Genomic DNA, 17,091 nt, shown 5'->3' with positions numbered 1-17,091 from the left:
TTGTGGTGAGGCACTGTGGTGGAGCTCAGAATATCTGGGCTCATTTCTTGGCTTCACATATGACTTGGCTCGAGGCTTTTAAGTTTTCCATGCCTCATTTCTTCATTAGAGAGGATATTTTCTTTCCCACATGCCAGTTCAGTACAGAAGTCTAGGATGTCTTAGAAGTGGCCCAGACAAACTAAAAGTTGTACCTCATCTCTCAGACTACCCCCAGTGACAGCTCCTGAGAAGGAATCTGTTATGGGATATAATGTCTGCCTGGTTTGAAGCTTCTAGGCACTGTTGGAGTTGAAGTAGTAAAGTCAAATTATGATGCAATCAGTTGATAATTAAATTGTGTATAGGTGTACATAGCATACATTGCGCTCTCCTTCTGTCCCCTGTTCCCTCCCCTGTCAAAAGGATACACAGCTTTTCTGTCTTCCACAGGTTCTACTGGAATGTTTTTTTGCTCTATTTCTTCTAGAAAATGCTAATTAGAAATATATCTTCAAGTTAGTCCTTTTCCTTGGCCTCTTCTTTTGTATGCTTTTGAAATATGTATTTACAAATTTTTGTGTTTGGATAAATAACTTTTTCCTGTGCTTCATCAATAAGCAAAAAAGTCCTTCAGTTGCAGATACTATGGATGCCGTATAAATACGTTTTCAAAATAACCCACAATAGTCTCATATTGTTGTTTAATCTCATAATTGTTTTCATCAAAATATTTATGAACTATTCAAACACTAAAACAACTGACAGCGATAAATGTTATCTGGCCCAGTTTTCCTCTTCCTTCTTCTTTTATACTTGATGTAGCTCAGCTGAGTTAAGTATAGGTCCTTCTGATTTGATAGGTGCTAGGAAGAGAATCAAGCTAATTTTTTTTTCTTTTATTACTTGAGTAAATGAACTCTAACTAATAAATTGCCATCTGCCCCACCTACTGCTGCACTTGTATGAAGGAAGAAATTGTATTCTAGAAAAAGAGAATATAATAACAGAAAAGCTATCAGTCTTTATTGATAAGCTGTTGGTAGCCCCCAAAATTCTAACAGTGCATATTGTATATGCAGGAACCATTTCATTTTGCATTATTATGCTTGTTTATTGTTAAGGAATGCAACTTTGAGGAAAAAAACATTTTAGAGAGCAGGATGAGTATATTGGTGAATCTCACCATGAAAAAGTGGTGAGTGATTACTAGAAGATCAGAGGTATAATACATTGAGAAAACAACTTAAGTAAGTAGGAAATTTTGTAACAGCTTTAAGTAAGTTGAATAGACCTGCTTTGTAAATGTGGGATCAACCATCAATGGTTGGTACATCAAAGGTTGGGATTTTTTTAATATAAACTTTGAGACCTTGAACAACAACCTGTAGAGTGTACATTAAAAAACAAAACCAAAACAGGAACAACAACAATGTTTCTTCCACTTGCTCTCTGAACACCCTTTTTGCACTTGCAAAGCTATTTTATAAGGACATCTCTTCGGGTTTTCACTTTATGTCTTCCACTCAGGTTTCCTTGATATATTGAATTAAAATATGCATATTGTCTTAGTAAGATAAATTTTTAGTGTGAGAAAACCTGTAGAAGCAGGAAAGAAATGTGACAGTCATGAGTAACTTTTAAACTGAAAAAGGGTAGCTTTAGACTAGATATAAGGAAGAAATTTTTTACAGTGAGGGTGGTGAAACAGTAGAATCAGTTGCCCAGAGAGGTGATAGGTGCTCCCTCCCTGGGAACATTCAAGGCCAGGTTGGACGGGACTTTGAGCAACCTGATCTAGTGGAAGATGTCCCTGCTCATTGCAGGGGGAATGAACTAGATGATCTTGAAGGTCCCTTCCAACCCAAACCATTTTATGATTCTATGAACTTAAACCCTTGTAGGAAAAGCTGCTGTAAGTGAAAGAAAAATTAACATGTTTGAGCATTATGCCATGGCAGTTCTTTCTCCATAGTATGCATGATTGTAGTGGAATTTCTGTTACAGATCTGATGTTGTTCTACTTCTAAATTTACCAGAAAAACAATGTCATATATGACCTAAAATGAAAATGTTATACATAGGCAGAGTAAAATTTGTACACGCATTTTGAAGTTTACTGAGCAGACACTGGTGAGGGTTGATAGCTTAGAAGAATTAAAACACAGTTCTGCTTTAAGGTAATATGAAAGCTCTCCATAACATGAAGTCACACTGTAAAATTAACTCTTGGAGAATATTTCTTCAAAATTTTTGGTAAAGAAACAACTGTTTGCTTAATCTGAAACTGTGAATGTTAATAACATTCCTGCTAGTAGTGTTTCCAGAAGGTGTTTATTCCAAGCATGTTAGCATAGGTTTCCAAATATTGCTTTCATTTAAAGAGAAGGTACCAGGCTTTTATTACTTTCCCATGAGTATATAGACTTAAAATGTGTCTTAATCACTAACCAGTGAGTCTTTTCCCAGGAAGCACAAAGGTTTCATCAGGTAGAAAAAGCAGTAAAACATTGCCCAAAACATTCGTATTGATTCTGATTCAATCATCAAATCAATTCCAGGGATTTATATCAAGTTTAAATGGAATAGGGCATGCAAGCACAGTACTAAGAAGAGGTAGTACATCTTTATAAGAGCTTTGTTTCAGAACCAAACAGATTATTTTCAAATGATCTGTCACTGATCAAGAACATTGAGTGATCTTAAGTGTTAAGTGATCTTACTGCATATTAATAGCGTACATGGTCCTTGATCAGCTGACATTTGTTCACAGTTTGAGATGGTGAAAATCAGCTGTTAAAAGCTGTTAGAAGTAAAATTAGACATTGAGACGAAAGAATACTTATTATTTTGTTAGATTCATTTGTGAAACACACCATTACAGGTACCAAGGGCTGATAATACTTTCAGTCTTCATTGTTTTCAGCAGCTGTTACCTACTGCCGAGCAGTTGTCTCTCTCCCACTTGTGTTGTCCCTGACAGTGCTCATGATCCACAGGAAAGTGCCATTGCTCTGGTCCTCACTGCCTACTGTTTGCAGCATGCTATTTGCACAATATTGTTTCCCTTTTGGACAAGGAAGTCTGGGCAGTGATGCAGGTAAACAGTCTTCAGTCTCAATTGAGAGAGACTGCTGGGAAGCTGTTGTCAATGATACAGCACCAGCTCTGAATTTTTTCACTTGAAGCCAATTAGAGAGAGCGAGTTGAAGGTTGTGTCTGCATTGGCATGGGGTAGACACGTTGCAGTTCCATCTCTGGGATTTGTTTTTTGTTCTGAAGGATGCCACACTTTTTCCATGCTAAACTAAACTATTCTGCATTCAACCAGTGCATGGGTCTGATTAGGTTTTAGGGATAACTTTATACCTAGTTAATGTTCATCAAGCAACAGTCAGCCAGCCAGCCAATGTTGCTTTTCCACATGGCACAGGAATACTATCTACAGTGACTGTACTCTGCCACTGTTCCCATCCATATCAGACAATGAGGATTTTTTGTCTCCACTTGTACAAAATGCACCTTTACTTTCAATCCCTAATGCATTTGACTTCGTTTATACATATTGTGTTCTTGTAAACTACTGCTAAGATTTTGGAGGTGCAGATGGATTTGTCAAGCAGGTACTCTGGGAAAATGGTAAGTTCCACAATTCCCTGGCCATCCTCAGAAATGTTGTTGCCAATAAATAATAAAAACCCCAAAAATGAGCTGATCTCAGGAGCTGGAGACCTTCAAGGACAACTGTGTAGAAGAGGTTTTAGCTGTATGCAAGACTTGTGTTTCTTTAACAAGGAAACGGGGCAAGAGAGTATCTGTGGAATAATTTGTTTTCTTTCACATGAACACAGCAAGGTTAGGAGACATTACTGATTGCAAGAGTGCTTATATTTCTGTGGTTTTTTATGGAGTGTCAAGACTCTAGTCTTCATGTTGGCTGAGAGTTTTCAGAAGTTAGAGCTGAAATTCTGGCACCTAATTTTAAGTGAAACTTGTACCTTCTGGCCTCAAAGCACGTTAAGACGCTTTTTCTCCAAGGGAAGATTAAGTCCAAGTGACCTTCAGGCACATGTACAGAACTTAAGATTCCCCAGCTCAGTGTATGAAGTTGCTTGAAACTAATGAGGACACGAGTAGCCCCGAGGGGCGTTAACTTTGTGGTCTGGTTGCAGCTACACATTTTAAATAATGCCTTTGTCTAGATACTCTTCTCATCATAAAATAGCCTGTAAAAGAGGTGAATAGCTACTGTACAATTCTGTATGTGGACTGTAAAATCCATCTTCTTAGATGGTAAGAAACTGTGGATGGGCTTTTGGTCCTTCACTTCTTCCTTTTGTTTCATCAGTAAGTGCTTGCATACAGAGTAGGTGGCTGAGTCTGAAGCCTGTCTCTCTCGTGTTATGATACCTAATTCAACCCTCAGTCCTTTATTACTAGCCACATTTGCTCTACCATTTAGTATGTTTTCCCACGTTGTTATCCACTCTGCCCCACTGGCAACCAAAGGGACTAGACAGAATGATTGCTTTTCAGGCAACTTGGAATAAAAAAAGTCTTTGATCTGTAGTCCTGCTGCTTGCAAACAAATGCAGAGTGGACACAATGAGACTGTTTGACATGTCAGAGATCTATTTCTTTTTCTTGGAAAAACATCTAATGTTCCTCTGTTAAAGCCAAAAGAGAACATACATTATCTGTGTCCTGCTCTCTATTTCTTAAACAAAAAACCAGCTGGTACTAGCGCTTGCCTTTAGGAAGAGACCATCAGGAAGTTGAAATATCAAATCTTGGCTCTACTTAGTTGCTACGGTGATGTACAATTAACCAGGCTGCAGTAATGTTATAGAAAGTAAACATAAGGAAGTATTCTTGCTAATGGAAAAATTGTTTTAAGTAAGACTGAAGGGACTGAAGATTAAATTTTAATTGATCATTTGCAATTGGATGTCTATGTTTGCATTTATATTGTAATTTGATCAAAATAGTATCATTGTGGGGTCAAAAAGAAATTTAAATGAGTTTGAAAGAAATAAAACAGGGTTCTGAGACACGTTATTGATGGTACAGTCTTTGTAAGAGATAGGCATTTCATTGATTTGTAGGGATTTGGGTTTTTTTTTTCCTCCTTGTTGCTAATAGGATTCTATTTGAAAAACAATACATTTCCCTACAACGTATCCAATAAGAAATGAATAGAGAGAAAAAAGTTTGATTTGAAACAAATAGGAAATCAGATAAAGGCAAACCATTCAATGTTCACCTCTTGCAGCTGATATGCAAGCACCTTTTCCAAGTGGTTATGACACTGATGCGGAGTAATTTGTTTGTCCAAATACCTTTCTTTAAGTGGTAATAGTTAAGTTATCCTAGTGTATTTTAAACCAACAAAGCTGAATGTACCTTTGGAAGGCCACACATGCCAAAAGAAATTGATGTGCAGTTCCCCAGATCCATACAGGAGGAAGTTTTGGTCTGTTTGTGAAGTTTACAAGAGAGAGGAGTTTAGGCATGGGATGCTGTTAAAGAATTAAAACTGTGAAATGTTGTCTGTGAGATACTCATGTGCTGAGTCGTGGGTCAGGAGTGGTGGTATAAAGATTATGTACTTTTGGAAATCCTATTCCTTGTAGTATCTCTCAAAGACATGCATTATGTGCAGCAGTCTGAACAGATGTACAGCATAGGGGCTGCTCAGTAAAACGTAGCTGGGGTAGAACCATGAACCTACTGACTCTGATGGTAAGAGGATTAACCCTTTAAGAACTTTTGTTCATTCTCTGCATTTGGCCATCTTGTTGTTCAGAACTTTGTTTTAGACTCTGCAGGATGTTACTAAAATCAAGACACCATGTGTACTTAGTAATTGGCCCTGAGAAGCTTTTCTGTGCTTTATCTTCTCTTCATGAGATTAGCGTAATACTTTCTCTTCTAGAAAGCTAAGAGCAATAAGTGACCTTCAGCTTGTTTAAAACTCTACTATAAGTACTGTCAGAGCATATGTTACTGATTAGAGCAGCAGTTCACCTGCTACATGTCTTAATAGAAATAATTCTATTGCATATTGTCATTTAAGACCCATTATTCTTTACCTTCCAACTTACTCGGTTCTCCTGTCAAATTTTAACATCATAGTGCTTGTATGTACTCCATGTGCATTATTCCCACTGGCTTGAGCAGAAGACAGTGAAGGTTGCTCAGTTTGGCACTGCAAAGTGCTGAGCACTCTTGGCTCATGTTGACTTCTCTGACAGTGGAAGGTATGCAAGGAGTACGTCTCATGGTCAAAGCTTGTTTGCCACACACTACGTTGAGTAGAAAGATGCTCTTGAAGAATGAGCCTAAACATGTTCCTGTCCCTTCTGCTGCAACTTAAGACATTATCTTTCTACTTTCTGAATGACTTGTATTCACTCAGAATTGCATCTTGTGATGAAATTAGCATTGGGTAAAAATGCATTTCCTTCAGTCATTTTGTAATTTCTCGCTTTTCAGTTTGATATGGTGAACTTTTAGTTTGTGTGGCATAAAAATGTGCAGAGAAGTACCAATTCATTTCCAGTAAAATGCCCAGGTAGTCCCTACACATCATGTCTCTACTCTTACTGAGCAGGACACGGATTCCAGAGGGCCCCCTCACATTTGAGCATTATGTAGAAATAGCAACTCCTGAAGCTACAGTTACTGACAGATTATTGATAGGGGAATGGGAAGGTTTGGCATTTTGATTCAGAACACAAGAAAAAAATATATACATCACAGAACAAGAGATTTTGCCCATATTTGTAAGAAGAGTGCAATATTTCACCCGAGGCAAGGTCTAAAATTATGCTTTCCCCTGTTTGGCAAGGCCCCACTGAAAAGGAGCCACTTCAGCAAAGCACCAGTGTTCACTTCGTTCCTTAACATCTCCTGTGAAGCATTTGGTTGTAAAATGAAAGCAATCCATCCTTTCAGATTTAGCTTTTAATATTTATTTGGCAGATCAGACCTCACAAGGGGGCCCAATACCCTGAGCAGAGCCACCCTTGCTGCTGTCTGACCAAGGAATAACACTGGAGCGAGCTGTGAAAGCAGCTTCTTGCCTCCATCTTCTCCGCAGGAAATGCGTTGGTTGTTGCCAAGTGCAAACACTGGTGTGTTTTCACACGTTTAGATTGCTTTTAGGCAGAAAATTGTTGCAGATTCTAAGTACAGTTTTTGAAAATATGCTAATATTCAGGTAAAATTGGCATTCTTATGGTTGCTAAGAGCCTATATCAAAATCCTATTCCACCCTGACTGCAGAATGGCTAGCGTCAGATAGCTTTCACATTATATATCCTGTATATTACAAAGATTTGCTTGAAGCTCAGGACTTAACAAGCATAACACAGAAGGACTTTTGTACAAAGCTTGAAGAGTTAGTCCTTGGCCTTTGGCCAGGAATAAAGAATGCTTGCCCTTGTGCCATTTTGTCCTGTGCTGCTCCAGTTCTGGCAGCAGTTCTGCTTCAGTGTAATTGTTGGCACTGAAGCTCAGCTGAACCCTGAATGGCCTCTTCCTGCAAGCAAGCAGGGGCACAGAGGTCCGAGACGGCATCAAAACTCCATATTGATCAACTGTAATAGAGGACTCAATTATGAGAACTCTTCATATCAGAGCCAAGCAAATTGACTACAGCGATGCAGTAGTAAAGTACTAAAAAAAGCCTTAAAGAGTGTGAAGTAATTTTCAGTTTTTCCACTGGATAATGGAGGGGCTAAAAGAATAAGAGAACAAACAGCTCCTTCTGGGACAGTCACTGTTTTGGCTATCTATCTGTAGTTGTTGTTGATCTCTCCTTCCTATCTGTGCTAAGTAGTAGTGGAGTTTTTCATTCTCGTCTGGAACATACACAGAGCATAGTCACAGCTTTAAGTGATAAAGTGTTTTTTATTATTTGCAAAGGCTTGCTTACTCTTCTTTATTCTGCTTACTGTTCTTTAAAAAAAAACTTTCCCATTTCATTGAGGCAGATTTGGAAGTCAAACCAGAAACTTCAGACTCTACTACGATGGAAAGCACTTTGTTGGGGAGAAACGTTTTGAGTCCATCCATGACCTGGTGACAGATGGATTGATTACTCTTTATATTGAAACGAAGGCAGCTGAATACATTGCCAAGATGACAATAAATCCAATTTATGAACACATAGGATATACAACTTTAAACAGAGAGCCAGCACACAAAAAACATATGCCAACCCTGAGAGATGAACATGATGGCAAAGAGTCTACAGGAGAGGATGAGGTAGCAGAAAAGAGGGTAAGCAATTATTAACCCACACTCTTTTTTCGGTTAGACTTTTTATTTTGTACTTTTAACCTTCCCCCTTTACTATAAAGTGCTAAAGGTATCTGTAGATATTTAGTCTACATATTATTTCTAGTATTGCATTAATAGTAGTATTTAAACTGGTTATAGGGTTTTTTAATGGTAAATTTTGCATATTACAAATTTCTATGATTTGGAGGTTAGTTATCTTCAGGTATTTTCGCATTGGTAACATAGTTGTTACCATTAAGCCATTCCTTTATTTCAAATGGGCTAAGAATATTTCATCTTATAATTGTTTACAGTGTATAAGACAACTGCCCTTTGGCCAAAATTATATTTCTTAATATATTCAGCATTCCCCAAACAAATGCATTCCATAATCTATTCAGCAGTCTGCATACAATGACAGTAAAGTTGTCCACATCATAAATAAGCCTGTTCATAAAGTTGGTAAAATGTTAAAACATTTCACTTGGCTAAGTTCAGCCTGTCAGAAGCTGACAGAGCTATTTTTGGCCTCAGCCAGACTTACGAAGAAGGATTGCTCTCTTCAGAGAGTTGCAGTATCAGCTGAGAACTAACTGTGTCCTGGATTATAAAAGAAAAACTAACAACAAAGAAATCTTAGAACTGGTGAAAATAGAAATATTAAAGGAGGTTGGGAATGTATCAGGCAGACAGAGCAGCTTCCTGAAACTTCATTGTGTGACAGAGACTGAACTTAAAAAGAAAACATAATGTAAATTCCATCATGTTAAACTAAATACTTTGTTTATTGAAAAGCTGACATATGAAAGTGCTTTTAAAGTGTATGTTTACATATGTGTAGGTGTTCGTGCATGTATAATAGTCTGATATGCTCCCCTATTTCACAAACTTCAGAATGACATTAGTTGTATCTAATATGCTTATAGTGCTTAAAAGAAATTCTAACCTTAGTTGGGATCATCTGTTTGTCTTTCCAGTCAGAAATATGTCTGGATTTCAGTTTTTCTTGAGGTGGAGGAAAGGTCTCTCTGACAATTTCCAACATACATGACTATTACAGTGAAACTAAGCTCCGTGCAGCATCCACAGAGAGAGAGGAGGCTCATAGCTTTGGTCCTTCAAATCCTTCTCCAGCAGAGTCTGTCATCCTGCACTGAATTTGCTGAGAGATGAAGCATGCAACTTAGCTTAAAGTATGAATCTTCACTGTTATCAGATCATTTTGACAAAAGAAATACTAGTGGGGATATTGAAGCTATCTGACCATGTTAAATATCCGATTTCTTGCCTGTTAGGTAGCAGTAGTAGAGGGGTGAGTTATCAGTTACAGTTCCTGACAGACACTGACTTGCAGCATGCTGTTTCAAAAGGATTTTTTTGCATATTATCATAGAGAGTTCATTATAATGCAAAGCCTGGGTAAAAATCTTCTGTAAGAGTTCTGGAAGTCACTGCTTCGAGTTTCTTTGGTAAAATTAACTCTTCCTGCATTTAGCAACTTTCAGGTCACAGCAGAACTCTGTTCTGTTACAACATTTTTTAGACTGATGAAAACATTTTTCATAGTAAAGGGATTTCAGTGGTTATTATTGAAGAATGCCTTTTTTTCCATAGATTACATGGTGTTATGTCAGACTCATCAACAAGGTATACATATTGTTTTGAAACATTTGTCATGAAATAGCTCAAGAAGTATTAAATATTTCTCACAGATTGAAATTTTAGGTGAAAAACCTTTAGAAAGGTTAGTCATGTGCTTGCAACTTCCCACCCCATTTGTCTGGAAGTTACAAGCAACTAAAGTGGCTTCATCTGCAACATAGTTGAACAGCAGTGGTGTACTGGCCTGAAGCCCAGCTTTTGAGCCTTTTTTCTTTATTTGTCTTGGAACCATGTTTATGTGAACACAACAAGGCACACAGACATCACAGTATTGTTAAATGTGGAGATTTCAGTTTAATTTTCAAGTCATTATCCAGTTGAGATTACTACCTGTGGCTGTGTGGGAAAGGCACAGTGTGATCTTTTTCGCTGTGGAGTGGTGCAGAGGTGACATCTTTGCTGCCTTTACACCTCTCAGGGTCATTGCTGGAAGATGACACAGAGAGTCCCGAGTGTCGCTTCACCCAGCAAATCTCCAAGGAGAATAAGGCATTCAACCCCATGATCAACACCCGATCCCAGTAGCAACCTCAGCATTTGGAACAAGCCCCAGCGTCCAGCTAAGGCTTGCCAAATCCTTTCTCCCTCCTCTGTAAGTCACAGGATGTGGGGAGCATGGGAAGGGGGAGAGATACAGTGGTGGCCTCACCGAATGTCTCATGGGGGGTGGTAGCTATGTGCAGTGTAGGAGTGGTGGGGAGAGGAGGCCTCAGAGGGCTTTCCCAGGTGTCTCCCATCACTGTCTGGGGCACTTGACTACTTGCACATCCACTAAAGCTGTCACCTTGACAGCCTGGGAGAACTCTTTTTCAGGTTCAGAGGGGTGAACATAACCAACTGGCTGGAGGACTGTACAGGCAGGTGACTGAATCACATCTAATGTTAATTTTATTAAAAAAATTTGAAATAATGACATATATACTTGTTTGACAAATAATTTGCATTTAAAGCATGAGTACTGGATGACAGAAAATATCTGGCTTTTTTAAAAGCCTGCATACTGTAAAAAGTTAACATGCTAGCAGCAAGGAACATGAGAGAGATTACGACTTCACTCTGCTAGTTTATAAGCTTTCTTTGGTGAAATAATAATAACGAAATAAGAAAAATAGACATATCCTCTACTAAATTGCTCAGAAGGTAATTTTACTCTTTTTGTGCAGGCTCCTGCTTCTTACTGATATTTACTTGAAAACTTCAATTAATAATAACATAGTATTTACCTTACTATGAATCATTTAACCATGATACAAGGAAGGTTTCTTATAGAACATTTATAAATAGGTCAAGTAGTTTTTCGTTCTCTTTGGTGGGAGGAATGGCAGAGTGATTCCTGTTGTCCGATATAAAGAGAGTATCACTGAATCAATACTGATAATTCTCACAAAGAACGCAAAGAAAATTGTTCAAAATCCAACAAGAAGAAAACATTGTCTTATGATCCAAACAGCAAAATCTGTGTGCTACAACATTAGCCCCATGGTGAGGATGAAAATTTCTGCAGGGTACAGTATTTGGCAATTAATGCATCTTCATCAGTTTTATACTGTAGCCACACAGCTTCTCCCTACACTGTATTCTTCCTCCTCCGTAAAGAGAGGAAGAAGTCTGGGTCTTGAACATCGATCATCCTGAGCCAAAATACATTCCCAGATTTGCAGACTCTGAGGCTGTTCAGATCCAAATCTAAACTTTGTGCCTGCGACTGTTGCCCAATCCTGTGTGGGTGGTGTATGAAAGATAAACCCTTCAGAAGAAGGAAAGGAGAGACACACAGGCTCTGACTGGGGAACAGCTGGTGAAAATGTAGTTTTGCTTTCTGCCATAAAACCAAGTGGAGGAAATTGGGCAGCCAGAGAACACACCCCAGACTTGAGAATGAAATATTAAAGAGCGCTTCACCTAGCCTTGAATTTGGTAGGGCAATAGCAGGGAACACCACAGATTTGTGTAGATGCCTCCCAGCATGCACAAATAATACTTTATTTGTTCCCCACTCTTTTCAGCAATTAATTTATAGTAGCAGAATTCAGCATGTGTTAGGTGACTTGTCATATGCAATACTTTAAAAATGAGCCTTAGTAAAGGGAAAGGATTTAAAAACCATAAAAGATGAAAAGACAAAAATTATGCGATCGTTAGATGAGGATTATAGGACAGAAATCACAATACTCCGAAGTACTGAATCCTGCAAGAGACCATATTGTGGTGTGATTCAAGATGCAGTTTTTAATAGGAAAAGCATGAGAATATAATCCACTGTGCAGCATGTGCTTCACTGATTATGAGAAGGAATTTGACTGCTTACCATATACAAGTATATATTTAAAATTCCTGGTTAATGATTTATGATTTTCATAACCTATGAAAGAATTAATAAGTAGTCAGAGATAACTGGAGGCGTGGAGATTGAAAACGGGAGAGTGCTTGTCATGCTCAAATGCCCTGAATGGATATTTTAGCTGCTGTGCTAAAAAGGTAATGCTGGTTCCCAAAACAGTCTGCGGATTGTTCAGAACTCAATTGTGCAGCCATCGTGGTCTGTGTGTTAAGAGAGGGCTAAGATTCATTTGAAAGAGGGCTTCCCGTGTGGATTCAGTCTGTATGGCCTAGTGTGGAAGTGGAAATAATACCCAGTATCACAAGATTTACTATTCCTCACATGCCTTGAATACTGATGGATCTCTGAACATTCTCCACTCTCAAAGGTAATTATGGCCTTGGAACAGATGACTTGATTCCGTTAAATACCTTATAAAAGTGGTAGCTCTCAGAAATTAATAAATACCAAGACATATATGAAAGTCCTTCTTGAAATCCCTGCAAAATATGATTTTTTTTTCCATTTTGACATGCTTTTGAGATATTAATATAAGAATTTGAGTGATTTATTCAAGAGTTAATATTTGTTATGAGAAAATGAAATAATCAGTTATGAGTTATCCTGTCTTTCAGAATGAAATGCTGAGGTTAATGTTAGGATAACATCTGAATCACATTTATTCATGTTTACTTTGGTGAGAAGTGCTATTTCTTCAAGAAACTTCAGTGGGTGCAAATCAATTAAAGACCCATTTCTAGAATGTACTCCATTCAGTTCAATTCCTACAGACAGAAGGAATTGAGAGAAGGTTTGTGGCAGCAGTCACCCAACAAAAGCACTCTTTTGTTCTATTTTTAATGACCTTAGTGGTGATACTATTTTTTCCTCCATAGTGATGAAGGCTGGTTGTCTGCAACTCTGTGCAAGGAGATCTGGAAATGTAAATCTCTGTCATTTTATTAGGAAACATGCTTTTAAGCCTGCCTCCAAAGATAATACAGATCACAAAGTTAATTGCAATCTCTGTGTACATTTCTAATGGATTCATAACAGCCTCCACATACAAAATCAAGGGTCATACTTACAGGTGTTTGCAGAGGGACCAGTCTCACTTTCCAACCTTGAACTGACACTGGTGTTTTCATTAATGGTACTACTACTTTTCTACTTCTGCTCTCAATCAAATCTGTTAGTAAGATCTACTTTAAATCTTCCTTCACCAGAGTTTATTTTATCTTCAGGGAAAGGACGTCAGAAAATGTAGCCAAGGGAGTTACAGTAGCCTGTCACAGAAGTGCAAGGTCTGTGATGAAGGAAGACAGCTTTGAACAACACTGTTTGGTGCCCAGTAATGTCAATGCTGGGACCAGTAGGAACTAGAAAGAAGACATGGTCTTAATAATCAGAGAGGAAAGTGTGCTTTAAGAGTGAAGCAATCTTGATGCTGGAAGTTGTTTGAAATATTTCCATTTACTTGAATTAACTTAATTTTATGAGAAAAAGATGGTAGTGTAACGTATAAAACTCTAGACAAGCCATAACTATAACAAGGGTAGCAACAAAGCAATAATGTTTTTAAAAGTACAACTAATAAATGTCTACCTTAGAGTACATTTAAAGTCGCAGGAGACTGAGAACTGAAGAATCCCATGGGTTAACTTGAGGAGATTGTCAACTCTTTTCTCACAAATGTTCCTTTCCAGTCCCTGCGCGGGTGTCCATGACAATCACTCTGTAAATTTAATGTAATTTATAAATAAAACATAACTCTGTGGAAGGCAAAAACTTCTATTTATTTCTTCTGGGTTTAGCCCATCTTTCAGCAAAGACTTCAAAGCACAATTTTGTCAATACCAAGAAAGTTCTTAGGCAGGATGAAAGACAAGCGTACTTTTTAGGTAGCTGCTCTGGCGTATTGTCAGTGTCGTACTCTGCAGAGATTGCTCCAGCCACAGTCTTCCTCATCTTCCCTTTCTGTGCATGAGCATTTATGGCAGTAGGGACCTAGTGCCTTCTATGTCATTATATATGGCATATACAGTTCAAACTAAGACTGCAAATGGTTGTGATGCCTTTTTATAAGCATGTAGTTTTTAACTTAACTATATGTTTATTAAGACCTGAGAAAGGGGTGCTAATTACACGTGCTGTCTAGTGTGCAGACATCAGCACAAAGAAAATTCTTTTCTCCAGACTGCAGGGTGCTTTTTCTACTCATAATCACTAAGAGTAACCTAAGCCCTTATTTACGTTCAGTGTGGCAGTAAAATTGATACACTAAAAAGATTATATAAACTGATCTTGTTTTAAGATTCAGAGCTTCAAATTGAAGCATAAAAATTGCTAATTTAATCCCCAGGTCACAGAATGTCTAGTTTTTTTCTTGTCCATACCTCATGCTTATAGAGGATACATTAGCAAGCCAAAGTTATTTTTTAAGCAACTCTAACTGGACCTGCAGTGCTAAAACCGGTCCAATAGCTCTCCTGTTCTTCCCAGGCCAAATTCTTTCTTCTGTCCTTGCCAGCTCTGGTTGGTGCTCAGCTGTGCTCTATTAGTTTGTGCAGGTTACAAATGGCATCCCAGCTGATTCCAGTTAGCCTCGCAGGACCTCGCCTGCCTGCCTCTGTGTGTGTGCCTGTGCCTCCAAAGCACATTAATGTAATGCTTACACGATAATGTGTGGGATTAATGGGAAGTGAAAGCTGCGTGTTTGTGTGCTGCCTGATTGTGTGTTGCTGGTCTAGTATTACAAGGTTCAAAACAAATAAGGCTCCACAAACTTCAGACACTGAGGAGTGGCTTAGGTCAGGTTGTAATGCACAACGTGCCTCTTGTCACGATGCTACTCCTGTAGAGAAGTTTCCCTCTGTTTTATAGGTAAGCACAGTTGAGGATCAGCATCCCACTTCAACCTTTTGTCATGGGTACAAGTCACTTAACTGCTTGCTGAGATGATTTTTCACTTTACTTTCTGCTATTTCACATAAGCGTGGCTTTTTTATGATCTGGCATGTGAGATGTGTACACAAAGATACAGTCTTCAGAAAGTCCGCTGTCTAATTATACAGAGACTGGCAGCTGCCCTGTGAAATCGGGGGGTCTGGTCTCTCAGACTCACAGACCAGACCCTCAGCAAAAGTGTGGGGAGTAATTAGCCTCGGTGTATGCCCTGTGCCTGATCGAGCCTTTGTAAAATGAATAGTGTACATAACTGTTAAAAAGGCTGTAAAGCAGTACAGTTGCTGTGCAGTTAAATCTGAAGAATACGGCTTGTGTTGTTACTGATAAAATGAAACCCTTAGCAATGAATAAGCTGCTATTCTTTTCCTGTGTTCCTCAGTGTTGTGAGGTAAGTCAGTGTGAAGCCCTCACCAGCAGTTCTTTCCAGGGTTTCTAATGCTTGGTGGTTTGGATCTGGTTACATTTTTAATGCCTTTCAGAAAGTAGCGTATAGCCTTAGCTTCCCTTGTGTGTACTGACAGAAGTTTCCTTTTAAAACAGGGATAGGTTAGCACAAGAAAGGTCACAGGGAGGGAGGAAGGAATCTGCCTTAGCTCTTGAAGAGCCAAAGAGGATAGCTTGCTTTGGGTGCTCTTCAGGTGGAGAGAGATTTTTCCTATCCTGGTGGACCTTAGTAGATGGGACACAGAAATGCAGAAGTCCAGCTCAACTCCTGCTGAGCAATAGAGAGCTGTCATGGCTTCAGTCCTAATGCGCTGTAGGAGTCTGCAGCTCACCTTCCCGATGGGCCTTATGCTTGAGGTTTCCAAAAAGGCTGCCTACAGGTATGGTGGGGAAGCCTCATAGCCATATACAAGGAAATTGCAATCATTGTCCTTTTTTTAAAAAAAAAACCCACTATGGTTTCCCTTGACTTTTTATGCCTTCTCACAACTGAATAATCCGTGCAGTGGCTACAGAAAGGGGAAGGTGGGTCTGCTTCAGAGCAGTCTCCAAAGCTGGTGTGTGGTTGTCATTTATGGCTATGCAAAGAGCTGCCTGGACAGTGAGGGACTGCGGTGGGTTGCTAGCTGGCAGCTAGCATTTGTTGTTCTCTTTCCTTAGCTGTGTGAGTTTTGGGTCTTTTTTTTTTAACTCCTCCTCCCATCTGGCATCTCCTAATTATTTTCTATTACTAATCACTTCTACAGGAAACAGACTGGACTGTTGAATTAAGAGCCCTATAAAAGGATAATTTTGTTATTTACAAGTTTCTTACCTCACTTAGACTTTATAATGTGACACTGTATAGCTGGTGATAATCACCTTGGGCTACAATTGTATCTAATCTCATAAACTAGGCAGGGTCAGGTCTGGTCACTAGTTGAACATGAGAGTCCCAAGGAAAAGCCAGGGTTGCGGGAAGTGGGGTTGGTAGCAGCTTTGACTGTGAACTACTATCCAACATGTCTTGTGGTTTAAACCCTCTGCAAGTCTGTAGCCTGCATAAATCTGTGCTAAGAGTCTGACTACCAGGGATTTTCTCCACTTACCTCTATCATTATTCAGATAAGCTCCTTTTTCCCTTACTGTTTGCAGGGCGGGGGGTGGGGTGGGTGATTTTTTCATTTCAATAGGAGGGCAGAAAGCATTTTACATTGGTCACTGTTTACATGCTCACAAATACAAATACATGTCCTTTGGCTTCTGTACAAAGATGGAAAGGACATGGAGCTGTGGCGGTCTGGTATGTCACCCCCGGTTCGGTTAGAGAATCCCCTGATAGGCAGGCACATCTGCTCCACTTATAATTGCCCATTCATAAGTGGTTACCAAACCCTTAAGACCCATGAAGAGTAAAATGCTTGTTTTAGAAGTGGTAGCAGAAAAAGAAGCAG

The 17,091-nt window shown here is 38.9% G+C and overlaps 1 protein-coding gene across 1 annotated transcript in view; it reads left to right on the top strand.

Moving 5' to 3' along the window:
• Positions 1 to 17,091, top strand: part of CHN1 (chimerin 1) — a 104,582-nt gene that overhangs the window by 42,407 nt on the left and 45,084 nt on the right. The window contains exon 6 of the mRNA XM_074829156.1: positions 7,977 to 8,265. Coding sequence (XP_074685257.1) covers positions 7,977 to 8,265 — 289 coding nt within the window. The remainder of the gene's footprint in view (positions 1 to 7,976; positions 8,266 to 17,091) is intronic.

Source organism: Strix aluco, chromosome 6 (assembly GCF_031877795.1).
Source record: "Strix aluco isolate bStrAlu1 chromosome 6, bStrAlu1.hap1, whole genome shotgun sequence".
NCBI classification, from domain to species: domain Eukaryota; kingdom Metazoa; phylum Chordata; class Aves; order Strigiformes; family Strigidae; genus Strix; species Strix aluco.
The sequence above is the reverse complement of the archived record's forward strand: the minus strand, read 5'-3'. Positions and strand labels throughout refer to the sequence as shown.